General features: G+C 30.7%; 1 protein-coding gene across 1 annotated transcript; it reads left to right on the forward strand.

Annotated features, from left to right (window-relative positions):
- The first annotated feature begins 13,485 nt into the window (after positions 1-13,485).
- Positions 13,486-14,633, forward strand: LOC127282152 (uncharacterized). The gene is made up of 4 exons (XM_051306254.1): positions 13,486-13,754; positions 13,838-13,932; positions 14,058-14,190; positions 14,502-14,633. Exons 1-4 carry the CDS (start codon positions 13,524-13,526, stop codon positions 14,631-14,633), a joined length of 591 nt encoding a protein of 196 aa, XP_051162211.1. The 5' UTR covers positions 13,486-13,523.
- The last annotated feature ends 225 nt before the right edge of the window (positions 14,634-14,858 follow it).

The following is a 14,858-nucleotide window of genomic DNA, read 5'->3' on the forward strand; positions in this document are numbered from 1 at the left end:
TCCAGACGCCCGATCCGAATCGTTCGCCCCCACCACTTCCCAGCCGGCCGAGCGGATATAAAAGGAGGAGAAATTGCGAATTCTAGACAGAACTGAGTATTACTCGGAGCAGTAAGGTGTTACCTTACTAATAACTTAGAGTGTTACTCTTCGTTAATAGAGTTTTACTCTAAGCGATATATGTATGTCGAGTATTACTCGAACACGTAGATTTTAACGTAGAATATTTTCGTTCTTTTAAACATGGTATTAGATATACTTAGAGTTTTACTCTCAGTATAAGTCATCACGAGTATTACTCGTGATAATTCAGGATCTTCAAAATTGAACACCACCACCGAGGAAAGGATCATCACCTGGGCAGAAGATTTTACAATCGGCTCCAAATATCCAGTTGAACGCCGACCGATTGAATTCCGCGGCTCGACCCGTATCGAAGCCGATTCTACCCCGCGGCTCAACACCCCGATGGACGCCGGTGAAATCGAGTCCCGAACAGATATCGCGTTCCTTTTCCTTAATTGTTATAATCAGTAAACTCGCCTGAGATTCGCATCGACCGCAATTAATTTTCTTTCGTTATTTTTTTACTCGCAATTCCGTATAACTAATGTTACCGTTCCGTATTAAGTCCGTAAATGTTTCGCGAAGTTTGCGAGCTGATCGCCGTTATAATTGTTAATATAGTTTTCGTCACTACCATTTTACTATCTTTTTCTGTTCATATAACAAAACCGATCGCCCGGTATTTTATATATTAAAATAGACAAATGAAACTTGATATCGGTCCATATCCGATTACGTAAAATGTCAAGTAATCTTATATAGATGTATATAGTATTGTAAATAAATAAATTGTTTGTTTGTAATCAACCGTAACTGTATATTATTTTTTTTTTGAATCAAAAAACCCTGGCTCGGCGAGCTAAAAAGATTCAATTATTACAAACGTTACAAAATTATAAATGAGCGTTTATAAATAAACAAATATTTGCAAATAACAAATGTATTTATAAACAAAAATAATTGTTATCAAAACTAAATGTATAGACAGAAATAATCAATGTAAATCAATATGTAAAATTATTATATTTCATAAAGGTGTGATGTTCTTAATATTTAAAATTAGAAAAGACGATCTAAAAACCAGGAAATCTATTATGGAGTCACCACTACTAAAAGAAAAAGCAATAAAGATTTTTCGTGTCTGTGAGGTCCCGACATTGAATCTACCCATAGAGGCGAACTGGTCCCGCTGCGAGAAATACATTGGAAAATATTAACTATAATAATCTTGGTATTCATTCATTCATTCATTCATTCCGTCCGGACCCCTGCTGGGTTTTCGGTGACAGAGAAAAGAACAAGTTATGGAGAGAGAAAGATATATCTTTATTTTGCAAATGAGGGTTTGCTTGACCTGCAATCTTTTAAAGAGGATTAATTAATAACTCTGAGGACCCAGGTAATAATTTCTTTCTCCCTTTATCACGTGAAAAAACTATAAAGAAATTCTAAAACTGAATAGGTAACGCATACCTTTCTTTCTTACACCAAGGAATATAACATAAGTACTTCTTCGTTTAACATTGCGTTTCTCTATCTAGACGATTGAAAATGGCATAAGAACATCTTCGTCTAAAATCTTAATCTTCTTCCTTTTTGTTTTAAGAATAAAAATAAATATTCTTATATCTGTATATATGTATATAGGGGAGAGTGACAAACAGTGGGACACTTTTTTTCAAAGACATATTAATATGTTAATTTTATATATTTTTGGACACTGTTTAAATTAAGCAATCGCAAGAAATTATTTAAATAAAAATTGATTGTAACATTTTAAAATATTTTAAATTATTGGATATTATACTTAAAAACATCAGTAAACGAAGTAACAATTACACTTTTTTTAAAACTGTCCTATTTATATAAAAATCAGCATTGTATTTCAAGAAAAAATTTACTCCGTAACGTCAAAAACAGTTTTTTTCAATTTTCTTTGTAAATAATGACTCAATGTGGCTAAAATTTTTGGAGATAGTGTGTTGTCATAAACATGCTTTACATTTAAATTTTGGTCGAGTTTCTTTAAGTAGTTTTTCAGAAAATTAAAGTGTCCTACTGTTTAAACTGTGCCACTGTTTATCACTCTTCCCTACCTGTATTAGAGCCCCAGAAAATTTTAATAAAAAAATTTAAAAATTATTACCTGGCCCCTCAGAATTAATCTTCATTAACAAAGGCTCTATTGTCCAAGGATTGGTAATGTTTGTGGTAATTGTTCTGAGGGTCTAATACTGGTATATATACATATTTTTTTTATTTTGAAAACAGAAAAAAAGAAGAGTAAGATTTTTAGGCGAAAATATTCTTATGTTATTTTGAATCCTCTAGATAGAGAAATGCAATATTAAATGAAAATGTTTATATGTTATATTCCTTGATGTGAGAAAGAAAGATATACATTACCTCTTCAGTTTTTGCCTTTTATCTTTATATTTCCATGTGATAATACACGGAAAAAATTTCGAGACGTCAGACGTGCCGATGTCAATGTAAACCTACAGTACATTTCATTATGTACTCAGAGTTAATCTTCATTAACAAAGGTTCTATTGGCCAAGGGTTGGTACATCTTTATTTTTCTATATAATAAATGTAAAAAAAGAAATTATTAGCTGGGTCCTCTAGAGTTAATCCTCATTAACAAAGGTTCTATTGTCCAATGGCTGGTTTTTTTGTGGTATTTTTTCCGGGGTTTTAATACAGTTATGAATACGTATATATGTTATTTATAATGAACTACTGATTACTCATATAAGAGTGTCTTTTTTGCACTTATTGGCTGATCAGTAGTTACTGATTCATAGTTACACATAGTTCTCTCATTCATTTGGATATATGGTAGTTTTATTGGATAAAAGGCAAAATTGGTTATATTGGATTAAAGTAAAAATTGGTTATATAGAATTAAAGGAAAAATTGGTTATATTTAGTAAAAGGTAAAATTAGTTGTATTGAATTAAAGGAAAAATTGGTTATATTTAATAAAAGGTAAAATTGGTTGTATTGAATTAAAGACAAAATTGGTTATATTTAATAAAAGGCAAAATTGGTTATATTACAGGGAGTGAGCAAAAGGGTTAAAGATATTTAGATTTTCTTGAATCAAAAATAAAATTAAACGAAGTATACTATGGCCAACATAAAAGAGTATATTATTTTAAGTGATAAAGATTTAAAAATTATGGAAAATAGAAATAAATTGTTAAATTACATGCATATGTACAAATTTGAAGATTTATTAAGAAAAGATTCTTTTGTATGTACAAATGCTTGATTTTATTGTCCCAATTAGAGACGGTGATAATCATATTCAAATACTTTATAGTTTTTGAAGCTGTTGATCAACAACCTTTTGGTAGTGCTGAGTGTGGAGTATATGCAATAGCATTTGCAACATCTATATTATTTAACGTAATGCCAAACCGTGTAAATTATGAAACTGATAATAACAAAATGAGAAACAATTTTAAGTCAATGTTTGAAAATAATCGCTTAAATCATTTTCGGACAGTAAGAACGTCTCACAATAGGAATTCGATAATAGAGAATGATTAGAACCATCTTTACATAAATTGAACACAGGAACATAAAAATTATATTTTTAGTAATTATATTCCCAGTAATAATATTAACAGAGTTCTATTAACACAAGATTTAAAAATTAAACATTCTCTAAATGACACTGGTGAAAGGAAATAATTCGTACAACTGATAATAAGGTGAACAAAATTTCACCACATGAATATTTAAAAATGAAAAATTTTCTGAGTAAAGAAAATGATAAAAAGATAAATCGAGCAATTAAAGAGAAGGGAAGAAAAAGGAAGGCAAGGCGCGAAGTTTCATATGAGCAGAAAATAATAAGACAGGAGAATGAGAGATTGAGAAAACGTAATCGTAATAAATCAGAAATAAAATAGAAAGAGCACAAAAAAAATTTGACATGCAAAAAAAGAAATTATCTATAAAAATTGAAGATGGAAAGAAAATACACAAGGATAAAAATTTGGCATGTAGGAAAAGAAAAATATCAATGGAAACTCAAGATGAAAAGAAAGTGCATCAAGAAAATAATTTGTTGTTACAAACCGGAAAATTAATTAATATAAAATTATCAATTTTGAGGTAAGGGGAGGCACCAAGCTGCCAGAATTTAAAGTTAATCGAAAGTGTGTAGCAAAGGTAACTCCAATTCTGTTTAATTATGTGGGGTCGTTTATCCTTTTAAACGTTCCGCCAAACCACCATATAGGTAAAGAAAAATTGAAACTATTATTAAAGGGAGAGAAAAAGGTAAGAGAGAAAAGAAAAACTCTTAAGAGAATTAGGTTATAGTAGATCGTTTATTATAAATCAAGTTTTAATAGTAGACAATAAATTGGAAACGATACATGTTTCATTTACTTACGGTACAGCGCTTAATGTTACCGCTATTCGACGTATACACAGTGGTTTTATTATGTCGAAAACGGGCGAAATAGAAGATAGAGCTTTCGTGCTGTGGGTCCACCAAATTGGGTTGACGCAGGTACCTCGGGCACAAACTGGCCAGTTATGCAACGGGAATCCTAATTAATTAATTGCATAATTAATTAAGGTTCCCACACAAATTAGCTTCCACGGGACTCCGCCGATTTGGAGTATTCAGTAGATTTATCGTCCGCCCAAGTTTTATTGACTAACTTTTTAACCCGGATTCGACGCGCAGACGGGCTAAGTCGCGGCGTTTCCAAGCTCAAGAAACTCCTCGCCAGGTCAGAACCAGGAGAAGTGTTGCTTAATGAGCTGAGAAAGTAGTACTGCGTTAATTGAATTTTCGCGACATGCCTCTAGTCCTTGCCTTATGGTCTAGGTGGGATAATTAAGACTTTGGGGGAGTTAAAGAATTGAGGGAGGGGAAGATGCACACGGCTCATTGGACGCTGCATTTTGCTGACGTTTTTGATTCTCACTCTGGGTTCCGTGGGAACGGAAATGCTACTAGAATCCGACATTTGTGTGTTTATATTTTTTTTTTTTTTTTTTACTAAAATTATAAATCACAGTATATTATTTGATTTATTAGTTTACAACTATGGCTTAATATATACTTCTCTTTTTTTTTTATTTTAATTTAATGTGATCATACGAGTCACATTCGTATTATTGTAAGTTACAAGTACATTGAATATACCCGCAACTCGCATTCCTCTGGCATCTTAATGTCAACTGAGGGTTGCAATAAGATTTAAATTATTTTGAGCCAATGTCTATTCTGTAGCATACATTTGGCATAGTACATTTATGTGCCAGCAGTGAGTTATCGGTTTCGAACGCACGTGCGTTTGTTTTCAAAAGCTGCAGTCCGTAGGCCGGTAGCTTTCAGGGGGTAGGAGAAGGGAAAAGAGCAAACCAAGGCAACAAGCGGAGACATGCGACGTGTTGGCGTAACGTTGTTGCGTGCAATAGGTTGCAAGTGTGCCCGTAATACAGCCTCATGACTGTATTGGTACTCACGGACGGAGAGTCCCTTTGTGCGCATATTACCATAGCCGCCCAATGCATGTTGGACCCATGGCTCGAGATGTTTGCTTAATTATGTTATTATCTAATTCCCAGGCAGTCATTCGATCCAATGCTTTATAATTGTTTTACATTTCGCGTATGGTCGTAATGACATTCTCGTCTTTACACATATACGCTCTTTTCTGTGTTTTTTTTTTTTTAATCAAAATGAATAGGCGAAAGAAAAGAAAAATTTAGACTCTAATTACTCATACCCATACGACACTTACATTGTTGACAGTTACTATGTGTATTATTTCGATTGGGAATATTACCGCAAGGTTCCCTTACAGTTTAACGGTACGCTCATAAGAAAATTATTTATCGTTAAAATTGTCGCCTATTGCGTTACACATGTTTTATATAAATCGGGAAGGGACTGCAAGTATGTTGCGCCATTTAACATATACAAAAGAAAGAAAAAAAAAATAACTTTTAAACCTAATAGTTTATATTCGACTTAGGTCGAGTCAAAACTCAACGCTGAATGAATTGCCGACTTGTTAAATGTAATCTGGGTGTCGAGTATCACGCTGCAGAGCGAGGCTCTGTAGCGGTTCCCGGAAAGGCATTGAGGATAAGGAATTTAAACCTTGATTTTTTTTTTAACTAGGTCGACCCAAAGAAAATATTTCTTGACCTTTAACTTAATTAAATTCATTACAACCCACCGTGAAAATTCCCATTTTTGTCCCCAAAAATTTTGATGCATTGAATTTTGGCTCGAGACAGTCGAATTACTTAACCGCAAAATATATAATGTGCGCTCTATAATTGCGTCGATGTAATTTCTGTATAATGTAGTGTAACATTAAAGAATTATACTTATAAGCCGTACCTTCGTACCTATAATTCAATGTATTTATATTAATTTATGCATTAATAATCGAAATGCGCATACGTGTAAATATCTCTGTATTCATATAGAGAGCGAGCAAGGAAGAAAATTATAATAACTTTTATATTTAATATATTATAATATTATATTTGATCAATGAATTTGACCCTTTCATTATATACTGTAAAAGTCCCAACGCTAATCCACAACGTATCACGTCGAAAACCTCTCGATCCACGCGCAATGATGGATTTTCACAGCCAAAATGCTGATTTGCAACTGTTTACATTATAACCCGCCGCTTGTAAATATTTTTTTTTTGCATTCGGAATACATACATATATACATACATACACATATCTTCTTTTTATAAAATAAGAATTAACAATTGAAATATTAAACATTATTCGTAAAAAAAATTTTTTTTTTTTATAATCTAGATAATAACAAATAGTTGGATAAAAAAAAATGGATAAGATCAAACATAAGTAGAACAAAATTATTTGAGATGCTTTCCAGGTCAGTTTTTGTCTTGTCCGCCTGTGGATATTACAAACGGCAGTACATGAACAACATGTATGTAGAATTACAACAGAATTTGGAATTTTCATTCAAATGTTAATTTGCGACGCTATACGTGGAACGGAAAGCCCCGAACATTTCATGCTGCGATTCAACATCGGGTTGTACAGTTTCTAGCAGGCGACATCCTTACACACTGAGAAAAAGAATTATTTGTTTCAAACATAAACATCAGTTAAAATGATTTTGTTTGATTCAACACAGTTTGTATGTCTAAATTTAATATATTGAAAATATCTACCATATTAATTCAAACATATTATTTGTTTGAATGTTCTGTTCGATTTAAGAAAAATTATATTTGAATTAAACATAAAATATGCTTAAAAACTTCATATTTCAAATCAAAATTATAATATGTTTGAATTAAACTTAAAAAAAAAAGTATGCTATTCTATCGACCAAAAAATATGTTTAAAGTAAACTCAAATACGTCTGACTGTATATCAAAAACACTTTAAGCTTAATTCAAACAAAATATGTTTGAATCAAACATGTAGTTCTCTCAGTGCAATTATGAACATAATAAATCTACAATTTAATCGTAAAATTACTATAGCATATTAATTAGTAGGTGTATCATAGTGAAATTACAAACAAAAAAAAAATTTAATTACAACCCGATGTAATTCAACATTGGCCCTTTTACAGTGTAGGTTTCATAACATCTAATTTAAAATAATGAAAGAAATGGTAGGTTAATACAAAATAAGGTAAAATTGCATAAAAGGTAAATTCGTGGTCAATTTTATCATTGTCTAAGCAAATGCGGTAAGATCACATTATTTCGCTTAAAGAATTGTTACAAATGTGTTTCCCCCTTTTTTTTTGAACAGTAAGGGAAAAGAGAACCTCTTTTTCCTTTTACATTTTCGTTATTCACACATTTCTTTGTTCCAATATTTCCTCTCTCAAACCGCCATGAGCACCCCTGTGGCTCTAATCTCGAGTATAGGATTGCTTTGACTGAGTTTTGACTTCTTTGTATGGTGCGATTAGCCTGCACTTGCAAGTTAGTTTGCTGCGGGACCCCAAAGTGACCACACGCGTTCATTTTAATTTAAAGTTTTTTTTTTTTTTTACTGTTTCTTCTTTTTTTTTCGAGGGTGAAGTTCGGGAGTGTAGTGGTGTAAAAAAAGAATAAAAATGAGTGGTCAAAATTTCCCAAGTGTGGGCGAATCATCCTTACAGGGGGCCGACCGGATCTTAAATAACCCCCGTATAAGGAGCCTTTTGGAGAGGTTGAGGGAGGAAACCCTTCAAGAAGAAAAGGACAGGCAGGCCCTGTTACATCTCCAACAACAAAGGGAGCCTACGTTAGTGGAGTATATTTTAAGTGGGAAGGTAGAAAAACTCCTTCAGGAAATTTATGATTTTAACACGCAGAAACCTCAAAAAAGGTAAGCGGAATTATTATTTTAAAATATTATTATTAAAAATAAAAAAAAATCTTATTTCAATGCACATTTTAAAAGAACTCCGAAATAATAGAAATGCAATCATCTAGTTTGTAAGTCTTAGACATAATTTTTTTTTAAATTAAGGAATAAAATTTGAGATTCCATAATTCACATCTATTGAGTATAAATAAGTTGAAATTGATTTAAAATTCCCCTTTTTTTTTATCAGCTAAATCTATTTTCACAGTATTTTATGCGCAAAACATATAACTCATTAAATTTGAAAATTTATTTTAAATAAATTTTAAATAAAATTGGAATAATCAGAAATCGTAATAAATAGCACATAATCCTCAAAATTATTTTAATTTTCAAAAAAAAATTTATTTTACCTTTAAAATAGGCACGTATTGTGTAAGTTGCAATTCTATCAATATATTTTAAAGATTTTTATCCATTTGGGTTTATTCCCTTTTTTTTCATTTACTTATTTGTTTAAAAATTTTTTTTTTTTGAAACCAAGACCTTTTCACGCATAACATGCGATTTATGACGCGACGTAAATGATATGACGCAATCATCCTTGTGCATGAGCGACTTTCCATGGGAAATCCTCCTAGAATTTAGAGGAATATTCTTAAACATAGAAAACCATTCCAAATTAAAAGAACAATACTCCTGCTTCAAGAATAGAATTCAAGAGGATTCCGTAAAAGGAATTTTCCTCCAAACACAAGAATATTCCTTTCCTTTGGTGTGAAAATTAGAATTTCGGCTAGAAACTGGAAGGAGTCCTCCGCGTGAAACGAAAACAGACAACAACAAAAAAAAAATTTTTTTTTTATCATATGATCCTAGTCTTATTCATGATTAATGAAATATGGACCATTGGGATGCAGCCGTCGCGCAACTCAGACACACGTGTTTACAATGCGACATAACAATATAGGGTAAATGCACCAGTGGTAGATCAGGTACCAATGGTGGATCAACAGCGTTAAAAGGTTAAAATATGCTATTTCTAATTGAACTAAATGTTTCTATCGTTTAAGGGAGGTGTATAGATAAGTTTTATGAAATAAAATTATTCGAAAATATTTAGGAAAATAAAGCAAGACAAAAATTGTTGATTTTATGCATTTTTATATGAAATCTTAAAAATAATTGTTTGTTCTAAAAAAAAATTTTTTTTTTTTTTTTTTTTTTTTTTTCTTTTTCAGAGTAGAAGTTGCTCAATTCCTTCCATATAGAATAATTTTGGAAAAATTTACATCATTAAGTTATTTTTGTGTAGTGTAAAGGGGTAAATGATCCACGACTGGAACAATGTCATTTTATTGTTGAAAAGGGGTGTGCGGGGGTGTAATCGTTACAAGCAGGTCGAAAACTACACGATAGTTTCCTTAAAGACTCATTTATTCATACTATTGTCAAGAGTACCCTACCTTTTCAACTCGAAAGATCTGTACATCTTTAAAGTCGAAATAAGAAATTTAGTAGTCTTAATTGACCCACCACTGGTGCAGCCACCCTACAGTAATATAATTACATTCCACAATAATGTGTGTATGATGAATTTATTTTATATTTCTTTTAATAAATGTCATTTTTATATATTTTTTTTTTTTTTTTTTTTTTTTTAACGTTCCCTCCCCTTTTTTTTTTATCAAGCCAAATAACCTTTTGTTTACATAAAATTGAACGAAAATTCCACTTTAATTTCTAGTATTATTTCGTTTTTATATCCCATTTCAAGTCTTTGAAGTTTTCAAGCAGCAAAAGTAAAGCTTAAGAATCTAAACAAACTAAGGAGCCTCTCGAATCATTTCTTATTAAAGAGAGTCTCTGTGGTTATTTTGAATGGCCGAAATTGTTAGGGAGTATCATTGAATTCTTTGTATAAAAGGAAAAATAAGAGGAAAAGAATAAAGATCGAATGTTCAGAATTATGTTATTTTCGAAGAGTTCCAATTGGTTACTTGGAAAACGAAACATAAAAATCTCTTTTTTTTTTTTGATCAAGGGTTTTCAGTTGATTGAATTGGAAGAAATTATTTAAATAACTGTGAAGAGTTTTATCTTAACCGATTATAAGGTAATTGAATAATCATTACACAATCCGGCAGAAAGAAAAGAAAGAGAAAAAAAATAACGTTCCGTAGCTCTAGTCAAGATTAGTAATAAGGTAGAGGGGGAAATATCTGTGGTGCTTCGAAACCCAATACTCACGCAGGGATACACACATACAGGCAAATCCACAGAACCGGCCGACTTCATGTTACTCACATGTTTTCTATTTTAGAAGTATTATATGGGCACATCTCTAGAACCTTCAACTTTAATGTCCCTCGCATATATTTTGGTAATTTTAATAAATTTTTCGTTGGTTTTTGTTGGAAATATTAATGCTTGATACAATCAATCATTTCCAAAATATTCCACTTTAATTTATTAAATACATAAATAATTATTTCAATTTTAATACGCGATTTTTAACAATGTCTACTTGTCCTTAACCATACTTTCTGATGCTTTAAACGATATAGTTTTAGATTTAATAAAAATTACTAATTCTGAAATATGTTTTTCAATGTTAATTAATCGGTGAACACATTTTCGCAGGGAAATTAATATTTTATTAATTGTGAAAAAAATTTATAAGCTTTTAAAACTTGTCCCTCACTTTTAACCTTTTCGACCGTAATCATCGTATTTATGATTTTTCTTTTATAAGACAAGCGGCACGTTAAAATAACTTATGGGAAATCAAAGATCAAGTTACTATAATTATTTTGAGACATAATAAATTGATGTGCTTCATGTCTTCAGAAAACTATTATAAGTTAAGTAAACGAAAACACGCGTAGACAAAATTTGAAAACAACCGTAATACGAGTGATACTTGATGAAAATCATATAAAAGTATTCGAAAAGTACTTGTATATATTTTCACATGTGCCATTTAACATCCCGTGAATGTGCTTCGAGAAAAAATACTTTATTGCAAAGATAATGTAAAAATATTCATCAATTACGGTCGACCGTAATCGACCGAAATTTTTGGAAAGAAATTGTTATGTACGAAGTTGCCGATTATAATTTTTTTTATAGAAACTGTCATTAATTATTAAAACCTGAAGGTTAAGTTTTAATGTTTATTTCGAGACACAAAAATGGATCCAAAAAAATTCATTCTGAAAAAAAAGATGCGAGAGAAAAGAAAAATAGAAAAGGAAAAAGAGAAAAGAAATTGAAAAGTTTACGAATATTAAATTTAAATAGAAAAGTCTATGAAAATCGTATGGTAAATTATAAAAATTACAATTTTACATTTTTAAAAAAATTCACTATAATAAAAACCTATTTTAAAATGTAATGTAAATATTCAAATAAAAATTTTATATATCTAGTTAATTTTGGACACATGCTTTTATACCCAGTGCATTATTTCAGTATTTTATTATTCATATAAATATTGAAAATATTAAACGAATTTTATTTCTTTTTAAAATTATAACCCCTTAGAAAATTCCCTTCAACTGTTTTTTATCCTAAAAAGCAAACACCTGTTGAATATTTTTTTTTTTTTACAGGTTAAAAATAATTCTCAATTTTAAATATTTATAACTTTTTGAAGACAACTTGTTTTATCTGTCCACTTGTATAATTGGAAAGCTTAGTTCTTGAAGTTTATGTAGACAGAGTTTCAATACTGTGCTCAAAAAAAAATTTTTTTTTTTCTTATTGAAAAGTTAAAGGTTTCAAAGATATGCCCATATTAATTATTTTCATACTTCAACCATTTTGTAATATCTCTGAGAACCTATTGAAATAAAAAAAAAATTGAATAAATGTGAACCTCCTAGTCTTTTATAAAAATTGAAATCGAATTAAGTAACTTAAAAATGAAACTTACGGTGATTATTCGATTTGAATTCTTCAAATTGGAGCTTATTGTTTGTGAACAGACGAACAAATGTATGTGTCATAGAATAGAGTGCAATCAGAATTAAAGAAAATATTCCAATAATTATCTCTCTATGTTTAAACGTGAACCATTTTCAACTTAGCCCTTTTTCAGTAGCACAACTACAGGATAAAATATAATGAGTTGAAAACATGTGTGATTATATAAAAACATTATTATAATTCTTGTATGCAAACGTCAAATTATATTTTCGACTTATAACGTCTAAAATTAAAAATAATAAAAATTTATCGAAATTTAATTAGTTAATCGTGAAAATGAATTGATGTCAATAATGTCAGTTTGTTGGTTAAAATAGTTAATATCAATATAGTAAGTAAACAATTTAATTTACAGAAATAAAATTAAATGCTAAAACTTAATTAAAATATTTTAACATTATTGTATTAATCAAAAACACGTAAATATTAATTATCAAAAAAAAAAAATAAATTATTTATATTTTATCATATTTTATTATTCAAAATGTTTTGCACCTATTTCAAACAATATATGTAAAAAGAAACAGAGAAATGCCATTTTTAATTATAATTTCCAGAAGAAAATAATGTTTTCGTTTTGGCTTTCAACTCAAACGGCATTAAAATAGAATGAATCACGCAAGAAGACAATTGTTCTTGAATATATTTTAAAGAAAATAAACCATAAAAAAAAAAGGTGTGCTTGCTATTTGGAAAATTTTTCATCTTGATAAGTAAAAATCGGCCGGTTCCGTGGATCCGCCTATATATATATATATTTTTTTTTTTAACAGTTGCACAACTACATTCCGATTTTATAATCATCCCAACAATATAAAGAGAACATATTTTAGTAATAACGTGGGTAGTGACTCTTCCAGTCCGCATGGCATTGTGGGCTTGAATAAGATGAGAAGGGAAGGGGAAGGGAAAATAAAAGCATCGCAATATAATAGTACCCGACTAAAACCTCAACTCTATAGTGAACCTGATGAATTCTCATATTTGAATATTCTAGTTATTTAAAATTAATCCGTATATATATATGTATTTATTTATTTTTTTTTTTAAACACCTGTATTGAATATTTTATTACAATTATTATAAAATGGAATTACCAAACAATTGATTTTAAAATATCCATGTTTATAATAAGATTCTATTGTATACTCTATTTTCTCGTCCATAGTTTGAAAATTTACTTTGGCGAATGGGAGCCTGCTCGAGAGCGAATTAGAGAAGACGATTTTTGGCCATATGACGCGACCCTGGCAATTGGCCAGCCCAAAATATACGCCGCTCAATCCTGGTATCAGGAATACCATTGGTGTGAAGAATCACAAAAATATTTTGTACGCGGGTTCTGGGCACCGGTAAGGCTACAAAAAAAATTTGTCTTAACAACAGTACTCAAAATAAAATAAATAAGTAACCTTTTCTTTCTTTGTTTGTTCAGCAAGGTTTCCGCAGTGCGATTTGGGTGCATGATAGCTTGCCACGCTTAAAGATTGTCTTCGGTGGGCTAGGCCAGGGAAAAGCACCTCAAACGTGGTGAGTCATATAACTAATTCCATTAGTTCCAACCTCTCAATAATTTCAAGATTAACTTTATAGAAATGTCAGCAATAAGAAAGAACTTATTATATGTACCTGTTATCCCCTTCTTTTTTTTTTAGTTTCTTCAAGGACCTGCCGCTCATTCCCCAGGAGGTGGGATGCCAACCGGCTCTTAGCGCGATGAAATTATCATTCCTCCAATGCCATGACTGGCAGGGGACATCCCCTAGAACTAGGGGATGGTGGAAACTGGTAAGCGTGATTTTTATGATTGCTTACATTAGTGTTTGGCATATTCCATCAACATGCTAGTGCACCAGTCTCAGTCACATTCGGTCCCCTTAATATTCCTAAACCTCCCGAAATAATTTTATCAAAAATAAAAAAAAATTCTTTTCTTTATCGTGGTCAAATTAAGGTCACATGTTGGATATTACAACAAAATTAAAATTGGAGCGTTAATAATAAAGAAAAATACACATACATGTATAATTTTATTCATTATAGATATTATATATCTATCCATACATATATATATACATCTCTCTTTCTTTTTTTTCTAGAGACTGAATGTGGACCATAAATTTATGTTCGTTCCCATGGCTCGAGAACACAAGGAGCACGAGGGCAATGGAGAGGTGGAAGTGCTTCCACCAATAGAACTGGGTATAAATGAGGACAACCCTGAAAATTAGACAGCAGCCGGCTGCAGTCCTTATTATTACTCTTTTTTTTTACATATATGTAAGAACATATACATATACTTATATTAAGGTATTTCTCGCAATAGCATAGACTTGGCAACACTGTAAGCTGTAAAGTTTTAACCTCAAACCTCGTTGATTAACAGAAGTAAAATGAATAATTTTCGTAACTCGAGGGGCCAATTTACCAACAAACAAAAAAAAAAGATCGTATTT

This window comes from Leptopilina boulardi, unplaced genomic scaffold, assembly GCF_019393585.1.
Source record: "Leptopilina boulardi isolate dan_hultmark-lab unplaced genomic scaffold, ZJU_Lbou_2.1 LbouV2_282, whole genome shotgun sequence".
Lineage (NCBI taxonomy): Eukaryota > Metazoa > Arthropoda > Insecta > Hymenoptera > Figitidae > Leptopilina > Leptopilina boulardi.